Genomic DNA, 22,590 nt, shown 5'->3' on the forward strand with positions numbered 1-22,590 from the left:
TGTAGACTGGGAAGCACCTGTAGCTCAGGAGTGTGTGTAAAATGGCCTAGTTAATGTGACAAAGGCTTTAGTTTTCAGAGCTGCCTGGAGAGCAGCAGAGGAACTTTCAGGTATTTAGAGGCTAATAGGTCTTTCAGTCAGAGATTTTATTTTCAGGACTACATCTAATTCTGTGGTAGGGGGCGAACCCAGAATTGCAATAAAATAACAGAATCCCATGAATTTTCACATGCCTCCATGTATCTTAGTCTGGTCTTGGGCAATTTTCAAGTCAACATTTATTGCTTCATAGCATCAAGTTATCTCTTTCACTGATTCCCTATTATTGATACAGATATACTGTATCAGAATAATAATGCCAGTATGATATTTTATTCTTTTCTGTGGGCCCTTGTGTAATATTTTGTTTGACGTAATCCCACAACAGCCTGAGGAGTTTGCTGCAGATGTTTGTAGCCCAATTTATAGCTGAGGAAATGGCGACTTCAGAGACCAGAGCCCATGGATCCTGTCTTTTATACATCGAAAAGCTGGGGCTTTGGATTTGCTCTTTCTGGTACACCTATCAATATCTGCCAGGGTAACAACGGAGAATTTCATCCATTCATGTAACAATATTTTCTGAGCCCTTACTGTGCATGAGGCCCTATGTTAGGCATTGGGGCTACAGTAGGGAGTAAGCAGAAAACACAGAAATGTGCAATCAGAAGAGAGGGAAGGTATAGATTTTTTTCCATGAGTGTCTGTGCTTTCAGAAAAGATAATGAGAACTATGGGAAATCTTTGCTGAGAAGATCAGTGACTTTAGAGCTTTTGTTTAAGAGGATTTTCTTAAATCGGTCTCAAAGCAAAGCCTGCAGGTGGGCTACTATCTGCTTGGCCAAGATAGCCTATGAGGAAAGAGAAGGAAACCTTAAAAGATAAATTTTATAATAATACTAGGCAACATTTACTGACTGCTTTCTATGTGTCAGAAGCTGTCCTAAGTATTACAATATTAACCCAATGAATTATTATAAGAACCTTATAAGGAAGGTACTAATATCACTACCCATTTTACAGATGAGGAAACTGAAGCTCAGAGAGGTAAGAAACGTACTCATGATCACACAGCTTGTGAGTGTTGGGGTGAGGATTGAGAACCTGGACTCCCTGTCACCAAATGTGCTGCCTTTTCCAAATGGAGATGAGTGAGGGTTGGGAACAGAGGAGAGGTGAAAGGAGAAAAAAAAGGTGTGTGTGACACAGACTTGTTCAAACACCAACACCGACTTCCCCACTGCCCAGGCCGGCGGCCTTTTCTCAGTCCTCTTTCTCCAGGACTCCCTATGCAGTCAGCCCAGTCAGTCTGTCCTGAGCGTCTGTGACCCTGCGCAGTTGCTCACGCTTCTCTGAAGTAGGTATCTTTTTCCTAGGCTGCTCGCTTCTTCCTTTTATCCTATAAATGTAACTGTTCCACAGCACTAGGCTGTCCATATTCTGATCACTTTTATCATCATTTTATTTTTTAATTATAAAAACAGGATCTTTCCTGGCGGTCCAGTGATTAGGACTCCATGTTTCCACCATCAAGGGCCTGGGTTCAGTCTGTGGTTGGGGAATGAAGATACTGCATGCCACGTGGCATGACGCCCACCCCAACGAAAAATTATCAGAATGGTTTGTGTTCATTCTGTCGACAATATAGAAAATAAAAGAATAAAGAAGAAAACATAAAGGTCACTGTAACGACACTACCCAGTGCGTGCGTGGAATGCTCGGTTGCTGCAGTCGTGTCCAACTCTTTGCGACCCACTGGAATGCAACCCGCCAGGCTCCTCTGTCCATGGGATTCTCCAGGCAAGAATACTGGAGGTGGTTGCCGTGCCCTCCTTCAGGAGATCTTCCCAACGCAGGGATCGAACCCGTGTCTCTTATGTCTTCTGCATTGGCAGGCAGGTTCTTTACCACTAGCACCACCTGGAGAGCCTGACACTATCCAGAGATAGCCCCTATTGACTTTTGGATCTTCCAGATTTTATACATATATTTATGTATCCATGTGAATGCTTGTACGTGTTTACACATATGAAGTACACAAATTTTTTAAATAGGATTATGTTATTTCTATAGAATATAGAAAATTTCCATCTTTATTTACTTTAATTGTGAATAGATTCCCATTCATGAAGTATCTGAATATGTACTTTTTAATTGCTCTATTTTTGTTGTTCAGTTGCTCAGTTGTGTCCGACTCTTTGCGACCCCATGGACTGCAGCACGCCAGGCTTCCCTGTCCTTCACCAACTCCTGGAGCTTACTCAAACTCATGTCCCTCGAGTCGGTGATGCCATCCAACCATCTCATCCTCTGTTGTCCCCTTCTTCTCCTGCTCTCAATCTTTCCCAGCATCAGGGTCCTTTCCAATGAGTCAGTTCTTCTCATCAGGTGACCAAAGTATTGGCGCTTCAGCTTCAACATCAGTCCTTCCCATGAATATTCAGGACAGATCTCCTTTAGGATGGATTGGTTTGATCTCCTTGCAGTCCAAGGGATTCTCAAGAGTCTTCTCCAACACCACAGTTCAAAAGCATCAATTCTTTGGCAAATTGCTCTATTATATTCTTGTAAATAGATGTATCATAATTTATTCATCCAATTCACAATCTAGGCTGGAGGGAGTCATTTAGTCTGGTTCTACTTTTTTCTCAAGTGAAATCAATGCTGTGTTAAATGTTCTTATTTTTGTGAACATGACTCAATTCAGTTCATTTCAGTCGCTCAGTCATGTCCGACTCTTTGCGACCCCATGAATTGCAGCCTGCCAGGCCTCTCTGTCCATCACCAACTCCCGGAGTCTACACAAACCCATGTCCATCGAGTCGGTGATGCTATCCAACCATCTCATCCTCTGTCGTCCCCTTCTCCTCCCGCCCCCAATCCCACCCAGCATTAGGGTCTTTTCCAATGAGTCAACCCTTCGCATGAGGTGGCCAAAGTATTGGAGTATCAGCTTCAACATCAGACCTTCCAATGAACACCCAGGATTGATCTCTTTCAGGATGGATTGATTGGATCTCCTTGCAGTCCAAGGGACTCTCAAGAGTCTTCTCCAACACCACAGATCAAAAGCATCAATTCTGCGGCGCTCAGCTTTCTTCACCGTCCAACTCTCACATCCATACATGACCACTGGAAAAACCATAGCCTTGACTAGACGGACTTTTGTTGGCAAAGTAATGTCTCTGCTTTTAAATATGCTATCTAGGTTGGCCATAACCTTCCTTCCAAGGAGTAAGCGTCTTTTAATTTCATGGCTGCAGTCACCATCAGCAGTGATTCTGGAGCCTAAAAAAATAAAGTCTGACACTGTTTCGACTGTTTCCCCATCTATTTCCCATGAAGTGATGGGGCCAGATGCCATGATCTTAGTTTTCTGAACGTTGAGCCTCAAGCCAACTTTTTCACTCTCCTCCTTCACTTTCATCAAGAGGCTCTTTAGTTCTTCTTCACTTTCTGCCATAAGGGTGGTGTCATCCGCATATCTGAGGTTATTGATATTTCTCCTGGCAATCTTGATTCCAGCTTGTGTTTCTTCTAGCCCAGCGTTTCTCATGATGTACTCTGCATATAAGTTAAATAAGCAGGGTGACAATATACAGCCTTGACATACTCCTTTTCCTATTTGGAACCAGTCTGTTGTTCCATGTCCAGTTCTAACTGTTGCTTCCTGACCTGCATATAGGTTTCTCAAGAGGCAGGTCAGGTGGTCTGGTATTCCCATCTCTTGAAGAATTTTCCACAGTTTATTGTGATCCACACAGTCAAAGGCTTTGGCATAGTCAATAAAGCAGAAATAGGAGTTTTTCTGGAACTCTCTTGCTTTTTCGATGACCCAGCGGATATTGGCAATTTGATCTCTGGTTCCTCTGGCTTTTCTAAAACCAGCTTGAACATCTGGAAGTTCACGGTTCACGTATTGCTGAAGCCTGGCTTGGAGAATTTTGAGCATTACTTTACTAGCGTGTGAGATGAGTGCAATTGTGTGGTAGTTTGAGCATTCTTTGGCATTGCCTTTCTTTGGGATTGGAATGAAAACTGACCTTTTCCAGTCCTGTGGCCACTGCTGAGTTTTCCAAATTTGCTGGCATATCGAGTGCAGCACTTTCACAGCATCACCTTTGAGGATTTGAAATAGCTCAACTGGAATTCCATCACCTCCACTAGCTTTGTAATGATGCTTTCTAAGGCCCACTTGACTTCACATTCCAGGATGTCTGGCTCTAGGTGAGTGATCACACCATCGTGATTATCTGGCTCGTGAAGATCTTTTTTGTACAGTTGTTCTGTGTATTCTTGCCACCTCTTCTTAATATCTTCTGCTTCTGTTAGGTCCATACCATTTCTGTCCTTTATCGAGCCTATCTTTGCATGAAATGTTCCTTTGGTATCTCTAATTTTCTTGAAGAGATCTCTAGTCTTTCCCAATCTGTTGTTTTCCTCTATTTCTTTGCACTGATCGCTGAGGAAGGCTTTCTTATCTCTCCTTGCTATTCTTTGGAACTCTGCATTCAGATGGGAATATCTTTCCTTTTCTTCTTTGCTTTTCGCTTCTCTTCTCTTCCCAGCTATCTGTAAGGCCTCCTCAGACAGCCATTTTGCTTTTTTGCATTTCTTTTCCATGGGGATTTTCTTGATCCCTGTCTCCTATACAATGTCACGAATCTCTGTCCATAGTTCATCAGGCACTCTGTCTATCAGGTCTAGTCCCTTAAATCTATTTGTCACTTCCACTGTATACTCATAAGGGATTTGATCTAGGTCATACCTGAATGGACTAGTGGTTTTCCCTACTCTCTTCAATTTAAGTCTGAATTTGGCAATAAGCAATTCATGATCTGAGCCACAGTCTGCTCCCGGTCTTGTTTTTGCTGACTGTGTAGAGCTTCTCCATCTTTGGCTGCAAAGAATATAATCAATCTGATTTTGGTGTTGACCATATGGTGATGTCCATGTGTAAAGTCTTCTCTTGTGTTGTTGGAATAGGGTGCTTGCTATTACCAGTGCGTTCTCGTGGCAAAACTCTTATTAGCCTTTGCCCTGCTTCCTTCTGTACTCCAAGGCCAAACTTGCCTGTTACGCCAGGTGTTTCTTGACTTCCTACTTTTGCATTCCAGTCCCCTATAATGAAAAGGACATCTTTTTTGGGTGTTAATTCTAGAAGGTCTTGTAGGTCTTCATAGAGCCGTTCAACTTCAGCTTCTTCAGCGTTACCCGTCGGGGCATAGACTTGGATTACCGTGATATTGAATGGTTTGCCTTGGAAACGAACAGAGATCATTCTATCATTTTTGAGATTGCATCCAAGTACTGCATTTTGGACTCTTTTGTTGACCATGATGGCTACTCCATTTCTTCTAAGGGATTCTTGCCCACAGTAGTAGATATAATGGTCATCTGAGTTAAATTCACCCATTCCAGTCCATCTTAGTTCACTGATTCCTAGAATGTCGATGTTCACTCTTGCCATCTCCTGTTTGACCACTTCCAATTTGCCTTGATTCATCGACCTAACATTCCAGGTTCCTATGCAATATTGCTCTTTACAGCATCGGACTTTGTGTCTATCACCAGTCACATCCACAGTTGGGTATCGTTTTTGCTTTGGCTCCATCCCATCATTCTTTCTGGAGTTATTTCTCCACTAGCATATTGGGCACCTACTGACCTGGGGAGTTCATCTTTCAGTGTCCTATCTTTTTGCCTTTTCATACTGTTCATGGGGTTCTCAAGGCAAGAATACTGAAGTGGTTTGCCATGCCCTTCTCCAGTGGACCACATTCTGTCAGACCTCTCCACCATGACCCATCCGTCTTGGGTGGCCCCACACAGCATGGCTTAGTTTCATTGAGATAGACAAGGCTGTGGTCCGTGTGATCAGATTAGCTTGGTTTTCTGTAATTTTAGTTTCAGTGTGTCTGCCCTCTGATGCCCTCTCGCAACACTTACCGTCTTACTTGGGTTTCTTTTACCTTGGGCCTTGGGTAATTCCTCTCACCGCCGCCGCTGGCCCCCAGCCCCTGGCCTGGCGTAGCCCCTGTAGGCCGCCACCCCCGGCCCCCGGCCGGCCTAGCTCCTCTCGGCCACGCTTTTGTGCCGAGCCATCGCAGCCGTCTCGCTTCTGCGCCGAGCATATCTAAATCTTTAGAATAAAACCTAGGAAGTGGAATTATTGGGTCACACACTACAAACATTTTAAGGTTCTTGATGAATTTGCCAAACTTTCAGATTTAGGTCACTCTGCATTTTTGAATACATTTTGTTAACTCTTGAACAATATGGGAGTTAGGGGCACTGAATCTCTGTGCAGTTGAAAATCTGCATGTAACTTCTAGTTGGCCTTACCTCTAAAATGATTCCTGCGTATCTGTGGTTTCAACACATCCATAGATTCAACTAACTGTAGGTCATGTAGTACTGTGTGTACATCTTTAGTCGGTAAGTCATGCCCAACTCTTTGCGACCCCATGGACTATAGCCCGCCAGGCTCCTCTATCCATGGGATTTCCCAGGCAAGTATACTGGAGTGGGTCAAGATTTCCTTCTCCAGGAGATCTTCCTGACTCAGGGATTGAACCTGCATCTCCTGCATTGCAGGTGGATTCTTTACCACTGAGCCACCTGGGAAGCCCTGTACTACTATATTATGTACTGTTGAGAAAAGAGTACATATAAGTGGACCTTTGCAGTTCAAGCCTGTGTTGTTCAAGGGTCAGCTGTACTTTTTCTCTTGGCTATTTGTCTATCGCCTCACTTCTGCAAGAGTCCTTATTTTCAGTCCTGACTTCCTTCTCTCCCCTGCTGCTCCTTTAAAACTATCTACTGCACACAGTTCCACATGGATCTCCGGGGTGCCTTGAACCTCACATGTGTAAAACTAAATTCCTTATTCCAGACCAGCTCTTTTTTTCTTTCTTTTTTGGGTGGCCTCATTCTCCTGCTCATTCAAGCTCTGCCTCTTCCAGGCATTTGTCAGGTTTTGACCATACTTTTAAACTTAGGCATACTTCAGAATCATCTGGAGGCTTGTTAAAACACAGAGTGCTGAGCCCTATCCCCAGAGTTCCTCTTCCAGTAGGTCTGAGATGAAGCCTGAGAAGTTGCTTTTTAATGCATTCCCCTTTAGATACTAATGCTCCTATGAAGGTGACACTAAGTATAGGGCTCTAGGGAGTCTCACATCAGTTTTTTCAGTCTGCTCCCACAGGTGGAGTATTTTAGTAAACTATTAGTTGATTTCTTTGTTGGATGTCTTTTCATGTCTAGCTTATTAGAAAAAGGCAGGTCAAACTCCCTCAAACACAGGTATAATCCCATTATTTCCCTATTCTAAACCCTTCTGGCTTTTTCTTTATTCTGAGTTGAGTTTGACCTTCTTAGTGTGGCATTATCAATTATTGTGATATATCCATATGACACATTTTTTTTAATAGACTATTTTCTAGAGCAGTTTTAACTTCATAGCAATATTGAGTGGACAGTACAGAGATTTCTCATCTGTCTCCTACACGTCACAATTTTCAGAGCACTTTCATGCATTGTCTTTTATCCAGAGTTTCCTATGATCTGGCTGAAACTCATGTGGTTAAGTGAAAAAAGCACTTAGCAAGAAGTTAGGAGACTTGGGTTCTTCTTAATCCTACCTTTAGCTGAAACCGAGTCAGTTTCTTCACCTATGACATAGGAAGGTGGACTCAAAAGGTCTTTACAAGTTTCTTTAAAGAAACCTTCTAACTTTATCTTCTGTTGCTCTCCCCCAGCAAAGCCTATGCTCCAGCTGAGCTGAGCTGCTTGCTTGTCTCCAAGGTACATTTTGTTTTCTGGTGCCACAACTTTGTTCAGGTTGTTTCTTCCCCGCAGAAGGCCCTCCGTGCTGTCTCCTTCACAGTCCTTCAAGGACCACCTCACACATCATCTCTTTCCTCAGAGCCATCTTGATCCCCTTCTCTTTATCCTTTCCCTTTTTTGGTGTTGTCTAGCGTTTGGCTTGTACCCCTGTCCCTCTTACAGTGTGTGGCTTACTACCATATGATGTTATTTGTGAATAGTCCCCTCTCTCCTGGTACATTCTTTGAGGACAGGGGGTGTCTTATTCATCACTGCCCGCCACTGCCCTGTGTCTTGTATGGTGCTTGGTATGCAGAAGTTATTCAGTAAATGCTTGAGGAATGGCTTTGGGTACAACTCATAAGCACCAGGGCTGTAGGTAGTAGATCTCTGCTATAGATAGGATAATCCTGAATAACCTTGACATTTGACATGGGAGAACTGCCTATGCAGTTTGAAATGCTGGAATAGGAGGATTCAGAAAGGCCCAGCAGTTGAAAAATGGTGCTGACCCCCTTCTACAGAAGGTAATAGTTGACATCAGAGTTTATGTTTACAATAACTGTCTGGGCTGAAAAGGATGGGTATCGCAAGGGAAAGAAACAACGTGCCTCCTAAGCCACATTCGTGGTTTCTGTTTTGTTTTCAAACAGGGAGCCTGTGGCCAAGGTAGATGAAGGGGTGGCAGCCCCCGTAAGTGGGAGTGCTGCCCGACTCCGATTTTTCTCCATGAAGAGGACAGTATCCCAGCAGTCATTTGATGGCATCTCATTGGATAACAGTGGCCCTGAAGACCGGATTTCAGTGGACAGTGATGGCAGTGAGAGCTTCGTGATGCTCTTGGAGCCTGGTAGGTGGAAGCCGAGCCAGGCAGAGTTGCAGAGCCTCAGGAGGGTTCTTCTGATGCCTGTATTCAGACTGGCAGGATGCAGAAGGAGCTGAGCTTTGATAAAGCAGACGTTTTCTTAATCAAAACCAAAGAAGAGTGAAATTTTAGTGGATTTGTGACTCTGAATTTACCCTCACATCTTCTAGGTTATTGATAGGTACTTGACCCTTATCACAAAACAACTCTCAAAGAGGAGAGCACGATTCTTAGAGCCATGGAGCCAAGGCAGTAGGTTAACTTTGTGGCCGTATCAACGGTGTGTGTGTGTGTGTTGCCTATGTTTTGCTTAACTATGTATTTCATTGTTGGAAAATAACTAGGAGCTTTTTGTCTATAGTAAAATGAGTAACTTTCAGGAGTTAGATTAAACCCCACTAGGAGTTAGAATAGTTCTTTCAGCTTATCGAAATGAAAACTTTTAAAATCGTCCCTTGCATGCATGCCAGGTCACTTCAGTTGTGTCCAACTGTTTGCAACCCTATGGACTGTAGCCCGCCAGGCTCTCTGTCCATGGGATTCTCTAGGCAAGAATACTGGAGTGGGTTGCCATGCCCTCTTCCAGGGGATCTTCCTGACCCAAGGATCAAACTCATGTCTCTTGTGGCTCCTGCATTGCAGGTGGATTCTTTACTGCTGAGCAACCAAGGAAGCCTAAAATCGTCACTTAAGAGTATCTAAATGAAAATAAAATAAAAAGAGAATATACTGTTTCTTAAACTGGATGGCATATCCGTGTTTGTTTTGTTATTATTATTAATTTTTGTGGAAAAATCCAAATATTTAAAAATAGGATCAAATAATGAACCTTCATATACCCATTACCTAGCTTGGGATATTAAGAACTCATGGCAATTCTTTTTTTTTTTTTTTGAATTAACTTTGTTTTTATTTGGAAAGGTTTCCATTTCCAAATATGATCACAACCGCCATATGACAGATTTTCGACAAAATCTCTACTGTCCCAGTTCAGTTCAGTTCAGTCACTCAATCGTGTCAGACTCTTTGCAACCCCATGGACTGCAGCACACCAGGCCTCCCTGTGCATCACCAACTCCCGGAGTTTACTCTTGTCCATTGAGTCGGTGATGCCATCCAACCATCTCAGCCTCTGTCGTCCCCTTCTCCTCCCGCTTTCAATCTTTCCCAGTATCAGGGTCTTTTCCAGTGAGTCAGTTCTTCGAATCAGGTGGCCAAAGTATTGGAGTTTCAACTTCAACATCAGTCCTTCCAATAAATATTCAGGACTGATTTCCTTTAGGATAGACTGGTTGGATCTCCTTGCAGTCCAAGGGACTCTCAAGAGTCTTCTCTAACACCGCAGTTCAAAAGCATCAGTTCTTCGGCGCTCAGCTTTCTTTATAGTCCAACTCTCACATCTACACATGACTATGGAAAAACCATAGCTTTGACTAGACGGACCTTTGTTGGCAAAGTAATGCCTATGCTTTTTAATATGCTGTCCAGGTTGGTCATAACTTTTCTTCCAAAGAGCAAGCATCTTTTAATTTCATGGCTGCAGTCACCATCTGCAGTGATTTTAGAGCCCAGAAAAGTAAAGTCTGCCACTGTTTCCACTGTTTTCCCATCTATTTCCCATGAAGTGATGGGACCAGATGTCATGGCAATTCTTATTTCATTTATTCTTCTGCCTTCTTCTCTTCTTCCCATATTACTTTGAAGCAAATCCCAACCATATCATTTTACCCATAAATATATAAATATTTTCATTACACATCTCTAGAAAATACAGATTTTTAACCAAATTAAAAGTTTTTAAAATTATAGTAAAATGTACATAACATAAAATGTACCATCTTAACTATTTTTAACTATAATTTAGTGGTATTAAGTACCTTCAGATCATTGTACAACCATCACCCACTATCTATCTCTAGAACCTTTTCATCTTGCAAAACTGAAAGTCTATAAATTAAACAATAACTCCTCATTCCCTCTTCCACCAGCCCCTAGCAACCTCCATTCTACTTTCTGTCTCTATGAATTTGACCACTTTAGGTACCTCATGTAAACGGAATTGTACATGACTGGCTTATTTCATTTAACATGGTGTACCTGAGGTTCATTTATGCTGTATGTAGCATGTGTCAGAATTTCCTTCCTTTTTAAGGCTAGTATTTATTTTTCGTTTATACCACATTTTGTTTAACCATTCTTCGGTCCATAGACATTTGGGTTACTTCCATTTACAGACTTTTTCCAACATGACCGAATACCATTGTCACACTTTAAAAAATTAACAATAATTCCCTAAATTCATTAAGTATCCAGTTACTCTTGAAATTTCCAGTTTTCTCATGAATGTCATAAATTTTTTTTATAGTTGTCACTAGAGATTGGATTTGAGTAGAATTTTTTGACTTTTCAACTCTTGTTATCTTTCTTTTGCAGAGTCTGGTCCAGAATCTCTTCCACCGGGATCTCTTCCCAATGCTGTGGACAGTGCTGGTGTTCAAGGGAGCCCTGTTGTGGATAGTTATGGCCAGGGGTCACCAGAGGCCAATAGTTCGGTCTCACCCAGTGGGGCAGACCTCAATCTTCACCTGGTCAGCTGTTCTACTTTCTTCTTTGCAGAGGGTGGGCTCTCAGCTGGAAGCTTGGGACTCAGCTAAGCGAGTCTCCCGTTACAGGTCTCAGTTCTGGTCCTGAAGGTGAATGAGGTGTCTTTGGGGATTGAGGTACGTGGTGAGGACCTGACTGTGGCCCTGCAAGCAGAGAAGCTGACCCTCCAGCAGCCGGGCACCGTGGGACTCTGGCAGTTCCTGCACGGACAGTGCCCAGGTGAGGATGGTGGGATTCCAGGAGAGCTGGTGGGATTTGAGCTGGGGTGGGGAGGAGGACAGTCAGAGCTTTAGTTACTCCTGTTCTGTGCTCCAGGGGCAGCCAGCCTAGTGCCAAGTCCTTGGTGCTTCTCTCCAGTGGCCGTTAGGGGGAGGAAGAAGTCTAATGAAGCCTCCTCCTCACAGGGAGCCTCCCAGAGCTCCCCCTGAGGCTTTGTACTCAGCAGGCTAGTCTTCATCCTCACCTCCCAGGTGCTCCTTACTCTCATATGAGAGGACAGCGTCCACTTCTGTGTTTGTGGGGCTGCTAACATCAAGCTGTGTCTGATCAGGGAGCTTCTGATTCAGTCCTTTGATGTAAATTATCATTTATACTTTAAAAGATGGCAGGAAAAATCTGGACTTAATCTACATGCTTCGTTTTTTTAAAATTGTATTTTTAAATGTTGAGTAGATATGCTTGTAAAGTAGAATGCTTGTAAAAAAATATATATATATATAAGTTATAAAATCATCACAGTACAATGAATGCATGTACCCACTACCTAGTTTAATAAATAGAACAGTACCATTAAGTCTGAGCCCTGGGAGCCCCTCTCCAGAACCTTCCTCTTGCCTCTCACCTATCATAGGGGATCACTATCCTGAATTTGTATTTTTCATTTTCTTGCTTTACAATTCTTCCACATTTTTTTTTTATCAGTGTATTATTTAGCTGTGCAGGCTTTCGAGTTTTTCTAAGTGGAATTATCATCTATATTCTTTTGTGATTTTCTCCTTTCAAGTACTATGATATTCTTCAAATTCTTCTAGGTTGTTGAGTTAGCTATAATTCATTCATTTTCACTACTTTATAATATTCTATTGTAGAAATGTAGACTTTTTAAAAAACTGCTTTAATGAGGTATAATATGCATACTATGAAATTCACTCTTTGTGTGTACTTTGATAAATATTAGTGAGCTTACAGAGTTCTGCAACCATCACCATCACCCCCAAAATCTCTCTTGTACTCATTACTCTATTTACTTCTTCATTCTATTCTGAACAGACATGTGGTTTGTTTCCAGTTTTTTTGCTGTTTCAAATAGGATTGTTTTGACATGCCCATCCTTGTATATGTCTCCTGTTATGTATGTTGGAGAGTCTCTCCAGGTTTTGTATTCCTGAGGAAATAATTGCTAGGTCATTAGGGTAGGTATAGCTTTAATTTTGCTAGATAATGCCCATTTTTTTTCCCAGAATGGTTGTACCAATTTATAGTTATATAGGTATGTATGTTGTTTCATAGCCTTGGCTGCACCTGAGGTTATTCTTCATGCAGTTTTGAGTAAATTAGCATAGATCCTGCTTGGCTTCCTGAGAGAAAGATGAGAAGATCAAGACTTGGGGAAAGGAAGAGATGATCAAATTTAGCAGAGTTGAGGGTCTACTGTTTGTTTATTTGTTTTTGGCTGTGCTTTATGGCTTGTATGATCTCAATTCCTCAACCAGGGGATGAACCTGGGTCCTAGCAGTGAAAGAGTTGAGATCTAACTACTAGACTGCCAGGGAACTCCCAAGGGTCCTCTGTTTTAGCTTCACCTTGGCCATTAGCCCACTGCCTCTGATTCTAAGCAAGACCAGCTTTTTAATTGGTCCTTAATATCCCTTCCACCATGAGAGGCATTAGAGCAAAGTGGCCAAGCCCATGGTCTTTGCAGTCAGGCAGCTTGCATGCACCTCCTACCTTGCTACTTGCAAACTGTGTTACTTTGTTGGTTTTAAAAAAATTATTTATTTTTGGCTACACTGGGTCTTCATTGCTGCATGTGGGCTTTCTTTAGTTGCAGTGTGTGGGCTTCTTATTGCAGTGGCCTCTGTTGTTGCAGAGCACAGGCTCTAGAACATGGGCTCCGGTAGTTGTGGTGCAAGGGCTTTGTTGCCCTGTGGCGTGTGGAATCTTCCCAGAACAGGGATTGAACTCATGTCCCCTTCCTTGGCAGGCAGACTCTGAACCACTGGACCACCAGAGAAGTCCACAAGCTTTGTTACTTTGGCAAGTTACTCTCTGTGCCTTAGTTCTTTCATCTGTAAAATGGGAAAATAATAATACTTCTGGTACAGGGTTGTTATGAATATTCAGTTCAGTCGCTCAGTCGTGTCCAACTCTTTGTGGCCCCATGGACTACAGCATGCCATGTTTCCTGTCCATCACCAACTCCCGGAGTTTACTCAAACTCAGTCCATTGAATTGGTGATGCCATCCAACCATCTCAGCCTCTGTCGTCCCCTTCTCCTCCCACCTTCAATCTTTCCCAGAATCAGGGTCTTTTCCAATGAGTCAGCTCTTTGCATCAGGTGGCCAAAGAATAGGAGTTTCAGCTTCAACATCAGTCCTTCCAATGAACACCCAGGACTGATTTCCTTTAGGATGGACTGGTTGGATCTCCTTGCAGTCCAAGGGACTCTCAAGAGTCTTCTCCAACACCACAGTTCAAAAGCATCAATTCTTCGGCGCTCAGCTTTCTTTATAGTCCAACTCTCACATCCATACATGACTACTGGAAAAACCATAGCCTTGACTAGACGGACCCTTGTTGACAAAGTAATGTCTCTGCTTTTTAATATGCTGTCTAGGTTGGTCATAACTTTTCTTGCAAGGAGTAAGCGTCTTTTAATTTCATGGCTGCAGTCACCATCTGCAGATTTTGAAGCCCCCAAAAATAAAGCCTGCCACTTTTTCCACTGTTTCCCCATCTATTTGCCATGAAGTGATGGGACCAGATGCCATGATCTTAGTTTTCTGAATGTTGAGCTTGAAGGCAACTTTTTTACTTTCCTCTTTCACTTTCAAGAGGCTCTTTAGTTCCTCTTCACTTTCTGCCATAAGGGTGGTGTCATCTGCATATCGGAGTTTATTGATATTTCTCTCAGCAATCTTGATTCCAGCTTGTGCTTCCTCCAGCCCAGCGTTTCTCATGATGTACTCCACATATAAGTTAAATAAGCAGGATGACAATATACAGCCTTGACGTACTGCTTTCCCAATTTGGAACCAGTCTGTTGTTCCATGTCCAGTTCTAACTGTTGCTTCCTGACCTGCATACAGGTTTCTCAAGAGGCAGGTCAGGTGGTCTGGTATTCCTATCTCTTGAAGAATTTTCCACAGTTTATTGTGATCCACACAGTCAAAGGCTTTGGCATAGTCAATAAAGCAGAAATAGATGTTTTTTCTGGAACTCCCTTGCTTTTTTGATGATCCATCGGATGTTGGCAATTTGATCTCTGGTTCCTCTGCCTTTTCTAAATCCAGCTTGAACATCCGGAAGTTCATGGTATTCACGTATTGTTGAAGCCTAGCTTGGAGAATTTTGAGCATTACTTTACTAGCGTGTGAGATGAGGGCAATTGTGTGGTAGTTTGAGCATTCTTTGGCATTGCCTTTCTTTGGGATTGGAATGAAAACTGACCTTTTTCAGTCCTGTGACCACTGCTGAGTTTTCAAAATTTGCCGGCATATTGAGTGTAACACTTTCATAACATCATGTTTTAGGATTTGAAATAGCTCAACTGGAATTCCATCACCTCCACTAGCTTTGTTCGTAATGATGCTTCCTAAGACCCACTTGACTTCACATTCCAGGATGTCTGACTCTAGGTTAGTGATCATACCATCATGAAAAAAGATGTCCTTTTCATTATAGGGACTAGAATGCAAAAGTAGGAAGTCAAGAAGCACCTGGAGTAACAGGCAAATTTGGCCTTGGAATACAGAATGAAGCAGGGCAAAGGCTAGTAGAGTTTTGCCAAGAGAACGCACTGGTCATAGCAAACACCCTCTTCCAACAACACAAGAGAAGACTCTACACATGGACATCACCAGATGGCCACCGAAATCAGATTGATTATATTCTTTGCAGCAGAAGATGGAGAAGCTCTATACAGTCAGCAGAAACAAGACCAGGAGCTGACTGTGGCTCAGATCATGAACTCCTTATTGCCAAATTCAGACTTAAATTGAAGAAAGTAGAGAAAACCACTAGACCATTCAAGTATGACCTAAATCAAATCCCTAATGATTATACAGTTGAAGTAAGAAATAGATTTAAGGAACCAGATCTGATAGACAGAGTGCCTGATCAACTATGGGCGGATGTTCGTGACATTGTACAGGAGACAGGGAGCAAGACCATCCCCAAGAAAAGGAAATGCAAAAAAGCAAAATGGCTGTCTGAGGAGGCCTTACAAATAGCTGTGAAAAGAAGAGAAGCAAAAAGTAAAGGAGAAAAGGAAAGATATTCCCATCTGAATGCAGAGTTCCAAAGAATAGCAAGGCGAGATAAGAAAGCCTTCCTCAGGGATCAGTGCAAAGAACTAGAGGGAAACAATAGAATAGGAAAGACTAGAGATCTTTTCAAGAAAATTAGAGAAACCAAGGGAACATTTCATGCAAAAATGGGCTCAATAAAGGACAGAAATGGTGTGGACCTAACAGAAGCAGAACATATTAAGAAGAGGTGGCAAGAATACACAGAAGAACTGTACAAAAAAGATCTTCACGACCCAGATAATCACGATGGTTATGAATATTAACTATATATTATCGTGCTTAGAGAAATCACTGGCTGGTAATTAATTAATATATTTTCCTTATATCTTGCTTCGCAAAGGCACAAGCTTTCAGGACTCCTCCACTTTGAAGACTGGCCACATCAAGCCAGCTGTGGGCCTTCGCTTTGAGGTGGGGCCTGGTGTGGCTGTTCATTCACCTCTGGCCACACAGAATGGCTTCCTGCATTTGTTGCTTCAGGGCTGTGACCTTGAGCTGCGCACTTCGGTGCTCAGTGGCCTGGGACCCTTCTTGGAGGATGAGGAGATCCCAGTGGTGGTTCCCATGCAGATTGAGCTCCTGAACTCCAGGATCACTCTAAAGGTGAGAGGAACTTTGGGGTTTACCCTATACTTGGTCAAGCAAGGAATTCTTGGCCCTTGACCCTGTTAACAGTGACAGCTGTTAACTTCTTCTCATGTCCCTGTGAAATGTGGGGAGGACCAAGTGAGGAAAGGCATGTTAGCATTCAGTACTACAGTAGTACCTAAGTATGAAGTGCCAGCAAAAAGTTCAAGGTTCATGTGAGGGGGGCCTTGTCTCCTGCCCTGGCCTTCAGCATGCAGCATGACTGTGCAAACCCACAGGTTAGCAGATCCTCAGTCTCACTGTGTCTAGAATGGGAGAGACTCATTATGCCTCTCATGCCTCGCTAGACTGTATGGATAAACAGTGACGGCAAAGTGCTTCCAGCTCCACGGCTGGAAGCATGGCTTGTTACCTAAGCTGCTCTGAGTTGGTTGGGGGCCTCACTCAGCTTCTCTCTCTCCTGCAGGATGATGTCCCCCCCATCTACCCCACCTCGCCAGGCCCCATACCCATCACTCTGTCCGTGGAGCACGCTGTGCTGAGTCGGAGTGACGACGGTGTATTCCACATAGGCGGTGAGTTGGGCTCGTCAGCCTCCCGGCTTCTCTAGCTTTTTGCTCCTGTAAGGAAATAGGTGACAACTAGGAACAGTCCACGTCTTGCTGGCAGTTTGTCATTCAGAACCTTTACTTTTTTCCAGCTGCTGCTCAAGACAGACCATCAGCCAAAGCACCTAAACGTGAGAAGAGGCAGCCCCCCAAAGAAGAGGTGTTTTTGGTGCCCACCGAGGAGGCTTTTGGTCCACAGGTAAGGCCCTAACTGAACAGTACCTTTCCTGTAAACCCTTCGGGCTGTAATCACAGAAGCGGGGAAAACCCAGAGGGCTGACAAGGTTGCTTGTGCTGGTACAGCTAGGCGGTCTGGGCTCTTGTAACCTAGCAGCAGCTTCTGAAAGTGCTGAACAGAGGTTGGAAGTCAGGAGCTGTTCAGAGATGAATGCCTGCTGTTCACATCTTCCACCTGCTGTTGACCCTGCAGCTGATGAGCTCTGAAGAGGGGATTAGCCTCTGAGAAAAGACCTTGCTGGTTCTCTTGATCATTGACGAAACTTGCAGATTGTGCTGCTTGAATTCTCCCTCCTTGTTCCCTTACTGAATGTTTTTGCAAGATGTGTTACCTTGTTGATTCATCATGAATTCTTTGTTGTTCCTCAGGTGAATGAACTGCCTACCCTTCGAAAGGAACTTATAGAAACTAAACAAGCATTGGCTCAAGCCAACCAGGATAAAGAAAAACTTCTTGAAGAGATTAGGAAATATAACCCCCTCTTTGAGCTCTGACAGCAGTGGCTCAGCCATCTTTGCCAAGGAGAGAGGAGGAGATCACCAGCAGTCGCACCACCTGTGACAGACTCCGTCCAGTGCTGGACAAGTCGGCTGAGGACGCGCAGCTCACTCCTCGTGGTGTCCTTTCTACTAGCGGTTCTGACTTGGATGGAAGACAGGGCAAAGCATGACCACGTTCCAGGAAGTTGGGGGCCACTTTGTGTGTGGCTCAGGCATCACGTCTCACCTGTCCTTTCGCCTCTCAGCACACTAGGTGGAATCTTCTCAACACTGTAGGATCATTTCACCGGCTGATTTCATGGCAGAGACCTTTGCTTGCTCCACAACCTATGTGAACAAGGCAGAGTACCCATCTCCTCTGTCGGTCACCCACAGAGTCACCAAAGGTTCTGTGTCTCAGAGCTTGCTTTCTGTAGTGGACCTGAGAAGTGCCACGGCGGTAGAATGGAACAGGAAGTAGCCAGCAAGGCGGGAGCCAGGGGAGGCACAGGAATAAGTGAGACATGGATTCTGCCTTGTTTGGAAAGGAAACTAAGCTCCTGTCATCTTGGCTGATGTTACAATCAGATTGTTCAGGGTTAAGCTTCCTCTCTGTGATGCCTGTCATCATTGTGATGCTGTGGTAGGAAGTAAACAACAATAGCGGCTCACTTGTATCATCTCTCCCTTCTGTAACACAGTTTGTTTGAAATTTAAATCAAGAAACGATTCACTCTGGGCTAGGTTGAGGTCATGGCTTGGTGGGGATTGCTGGAGAGCTTGGTTCCTTCTGAACCCACTATTGCCAGCCGTGTCCTGTCTCTCTTCCACAGCTGCCCCTCACAGCTTTTTCCTGTCTCCCTGGGGTCCGTAGCACATCAGCTTTCTCAGCACTATGACTTCCTACCAGCAATCTCCTTAGCCCTTGGTGGTGTCGGAACTGAAAATGTGTTTTATATGGTAACATAAACATCTCAGCCAGTTGCCTCTCACCTGCCTCTATCACTGTGGCTTTTAAAATCATGTTATTTTGACTTAAGTAAAAAAAAAAAAAACAACCCTTCAACCTAGCTAGGTTTTGCCCTGACTGCTGAAAGAGCTATTTCCCCCTCTTTCTTTCCTACCTAATTCCTCCCCAGCACTCTATCTTGATCCATACTGCTCTGTGCTGTACTTCAAGCTCTGTTGATTGGACAGAAGTTCATCAACGAACTCACCTTGAATTGGCGAGATGGTAAAATAATGGTTTAGTAGTGTCACTAAAGTCTTAATCACACATGACCTACTAGAGGAAAGATAACATGGTTTCCTTTATGGGGAATCATGCCTGACTTGTATATTCTAGTTTTTTGACTATAAAAAGAAATACGCATTCAAGAAGGAACAAGATCTAATTTGCTCAGACTTTTAAAGACTTTTTATTGTGATTTCCCACTAAGACAATTTTAAAAACAGCAATTACTATGAGTTTATGGGGATATCCTCTCATGCTTAGGAAACAACTGGGAGACTTAAGAATAAACATCTTTCTGAGAGAATGTTAACAGGGTAAGTTCCCTATCAGTTGATGCTTGGTTTAACCTTATTTAAGAATTTTATAAATAACCTGAAAGTAGGATATTATAATGCAATCAAATGTCGCTACTTCCAGGCAGTGAAGATAAACTAGAGGAGATTAAAAAAATTTGTAGAAGATTCACAGACCGGGCTGTGAATCCTCAGGAGTGTCAGGTGAGGGTCTCTGTAGGTTAGTGTGACGCAGCGCCCTTAGGGGGGGATCAGCAACCACTGAGTCAGTGAGCTCTGGAAAGAAACCCAAGCATTGCCATACGGGAGGAGGGTCAGAGCGCTGCTATAGGGTGTGTGGAGCCAACACAGAAAACAGCATCTCCTAAAAGACCTTGGTAATGCCTTAAGTGATCTGTGCACTTCTAGGGACCTTACTTACAAAGTATGTGGTGAAAGGAGAAAAGGTCTAGAGAACAGCAAAAATCATGGGGTGGAGGTACACATCTTTAAAATGTGAGCTCCAGTTCTGAAAAGGATGGAAGCTGAGGGTAGTGTTAGGTCAAATATTCAGTCAAGATCTGGGACATGTGCTTCGGGTCCCAAAATACTAGGGCTGACCCTTGTAGCCTTAGCACCTACAAGCACTTCTTGTAGCAAAAGAAACTCCTAGGGCTCTCTGTTCACGAAGTGGTGCTGTAAGAAACTGTATGGGTGCAGAAGGTTTAAGAAGAATCCTTGCATGATGACTTTCCAAAAGGAATTCTAGGAAACGAGGGTCATTTGGTGATACCCAGTGGAGTTACCCACTGCATCCCCCCACAGACTCCCCTTTAAGTGCTTCTGTCGAAGGCAGAATGATGAACAAAAGGGTCACTTGTCCTCTCCAGTGTGGCATGTCTAATGTTCTTAGAGGGGACAGAGGGAGAGCCAGTAGCCAGAAGATAGAATCATCCAACCTTAGGTTCACCGGCATTGGTCTAAAATTACATTCTGGTCTCTTCCCTTCCCCTGCTTTCCTGCCCTCCCGGTCCCTCCATGCGAAGAATTGCCTGGGATACTTTGACTTGAAGTGTGTGCTTGGTAGGTGGCAATAGAAACAAACCTGGCAAGCGCCGAGGCTCACCCCTTTAATGACCAGAGCTCACTCAGGTTTCTGGGCTCTCTGGCGCTCCTGTCCATGTGACAAATGTAGCCCTGGAATTTGAATTTCCTTATGTGACAGCTTTGGCCATTGTCTTGAAGTTCCTCCCTCAGGAAATACGGTAGAGGGTCAGCATCCCTTGGAATTTTAGTAAAAGTCATCTTGTATAACTTCATACTCCTATTCATTGGGGGAAGAAAAACTTTCATAATGAAGAAATGTGACCTTGTTGGTAGTCCTCAGGATAAATGAAAAGGACGGAAGGAAAAAAATAGTATCATCAGCTCCTTCGGACTGCTGACGATTTCTGCCTTGGAGCTTTAAGACTGTGAACACGAAATAATAATACCTCAAGAAAATGTCTGGAGTGAAACACCACTATCCAAGAGACTTCCCCCACCGCACAGTCACCATGTCAGCTGTGAAGCGTTTACACCTTGTATTACCTGTGACTGTCTAGGTCTGTCTACATGGAATTACTGGAGATATGCTTTAGTGCATGTGGACTGGTTGAAATCTCTCTTAGCTAAGCTGCAGGGGTGGTTATCAATCTCAAATTCTGTTTTTAACTCACTGGAATCATTAAGCTAGTTTATTCGACTTAGAAGGAATGGGTTCTAGTCTAATGATGGCTGCTTTTTGCTGTGTATTTTATCTGACCCTCATTTTGCCATGGGCCTCAACTTTTGTGTACACTTTTTCATGGTTCTGAAAGGAATGGTTCCTGTGTTTGGAATATACAAGGCTTAAGCCAGCCCTCACATACCACATAACTGAAATTCTTCCATTTCATCCACTTACATCAGTTTTCCCATAGGCTAGTTTAGGGGGTGGTGGAAAGGTGTAGTTTGAACATAGCGATACACGAACTTTCCATTCCTAACCTTTAATTTTTTTTTTCCCTCCTTTATATAATATTTACCTTAACTTCAAAAAGTTAATAGTAATATCACAAAATGATGGAAACAGCACTGCCACACAGCTAGTAGGATGACATCTGGTTATGTGAGAACAGCAAGAGCTGTGTCGTTGCTTTGTGATTGACCATAGTCATTATTGTGCTTCAAGAGATTCTGGTGATTGTGATGTCCTCTCCTTTCAGGGACTATAACCTTCCCTGGAATCTTCCCCACCTCCTGCTAGAGTAGGAATATTCCCATTCACTTCTGAGTACGTACCTATAATCGCTGTTGTTGAATGGGGATTATTTTTTTCCATCTCTTACAACAGATACAGGGGGAAATACTCTTATTAGATAACCTTAAACTGTGAGGCTTTGCTAAGTGGCTACACTTGGGATGTGAACTTTCTTCCTTATTTGTAAATTTCAGCCTTATCCAGTATCTCAAATTGCAATAGGTATAGCTCCTATAACCACTTAAAAAGCTTCCTCTGGAGTTGAAATATGTATTTTTGTTTATTTGGTTTTCCCTGCAGTTTTTGGTCAAGATTTAGCCTGAGTCTTACAGCGTTTCTTTGTGGAATGCACCACTGAAGTGTGTTCTCCACTAGCTAAGTACATGTTTTAAGCCATGAGTTTTAATGCTAGACACTAAAATCCAGATTTGCCCAACTTTGTGTGTCTAAGCTGTTTCCCCTACTCAGGGTGCTAACCAGAATTGGAATCTTTACTGACATGCTCAGGAAAGCTTCAAAAGCGAAAAGCTTCAGAACCCCTCTCCTTATGGCACTGAATGATAGAGAGGAAAGAACTCTTGGGGATTGCCCATTGCCAATTATATTACAGTAGCCTTATTACTGCTAATCACTGTCAATAAAAAGTCACTCCATTCCCCTCTACTTGAGGAAAACAAGAAGAATGTATCCAATGAACTGGAATATTGGTCAGTATTGAGAACTTTTAATGTTGCAATATCTACTCAAACCTTGAGTGTACTGGTTCTGTGAACCACCTGAAAAAAGCAAATTAAACTTATTAAACAGTATTGGTTCTGGTATATCTGTTTATAGGAATTGAAACACATGGGCTTTTACATTATTTTTAAGTGCTTTAAGTATTCTCCTATGAGATACAATCTTAATGGTTCTAGTAGGAATGGGGAGGGCTCCAATTTTCACAAAAAAGCCAAGACGAGTTTTATTTGGACACCAGCAAACTTCTCCCCATTCCAACCAGCTAGACAGGAAAAGAAAACACACAC

General features: G+C 43.1%; 1 protein-coding gene across 24 annotated transcripts in view; it reads left to right on the plus strand.

Moving 5' to 3' along the window:
• BLTP3A (bridge-like lipid transfer protein family member 3A) overlaps positions 1 to 18,449 on the plus strand; it is a 73,014-nt gene extending 54,565 nt beyond the window's left edge. For 22 of the 24 annotated variants that reach the window (XM_081520049.1, XM_081520063.1, XM_081520051.1 and 19 more), the window contains 7 exons: positions 8,520 to 8,716; positions 11,165 to 11,319; positions 11,404 to 11,554; positions 16,206 to 16,468; positions 16,920 to 17,028; positions 17,154 to 17,260; positions 17,668 to 18,449. In XM_081520049.1, the coding sequence (XP_081376175.1) occupies positions 8,520 to 8,716; positions 11,165 to 11,319; positions 11,404 to 11,554; positions 16,206 to 16,468; positions 16,920 to 17,028; positions 17,154 to 17,260; positions 17,668 to 17,793 (1,108 nt within the window). In that variant the 3' untranslated portion in view covers positions 17,794 to 18,449. The remainder of the gene's footprint in view (positions 1 to 8,519; positions 8,717 to 11,164; positions 11,320 to 11,403; positions 11,555 to 16,205; positions 16,469 to 16,919; positions 17,029 to 17,153; positions 17,261 to 17,667) is intronic. The other 2 variants (XR_014062073.1, XR_014062074.1) reach the window with 1 other exon arrangement.
• The last annotated feature ends 4,141 nt before the right edge of the window (positions 18,450 to 22,590 follow it).

Source organism: Giraffa tippelskirchi, chromosome 8 (genome assembly GCF_054371585.1).
Source record: "Giraffa tippelskirchi isolate mGirTip1 chromosome 8, T2T-mGirTip1v1.2.pri, whole genome shotgun sequence".
Classification (NCBI taxonomy): Eukaryota; Metazoa; Chordata; class Mammalia; order Artiodactyla; family Giraffidae; genus Giraffa; species Giraffa tippelskirchi.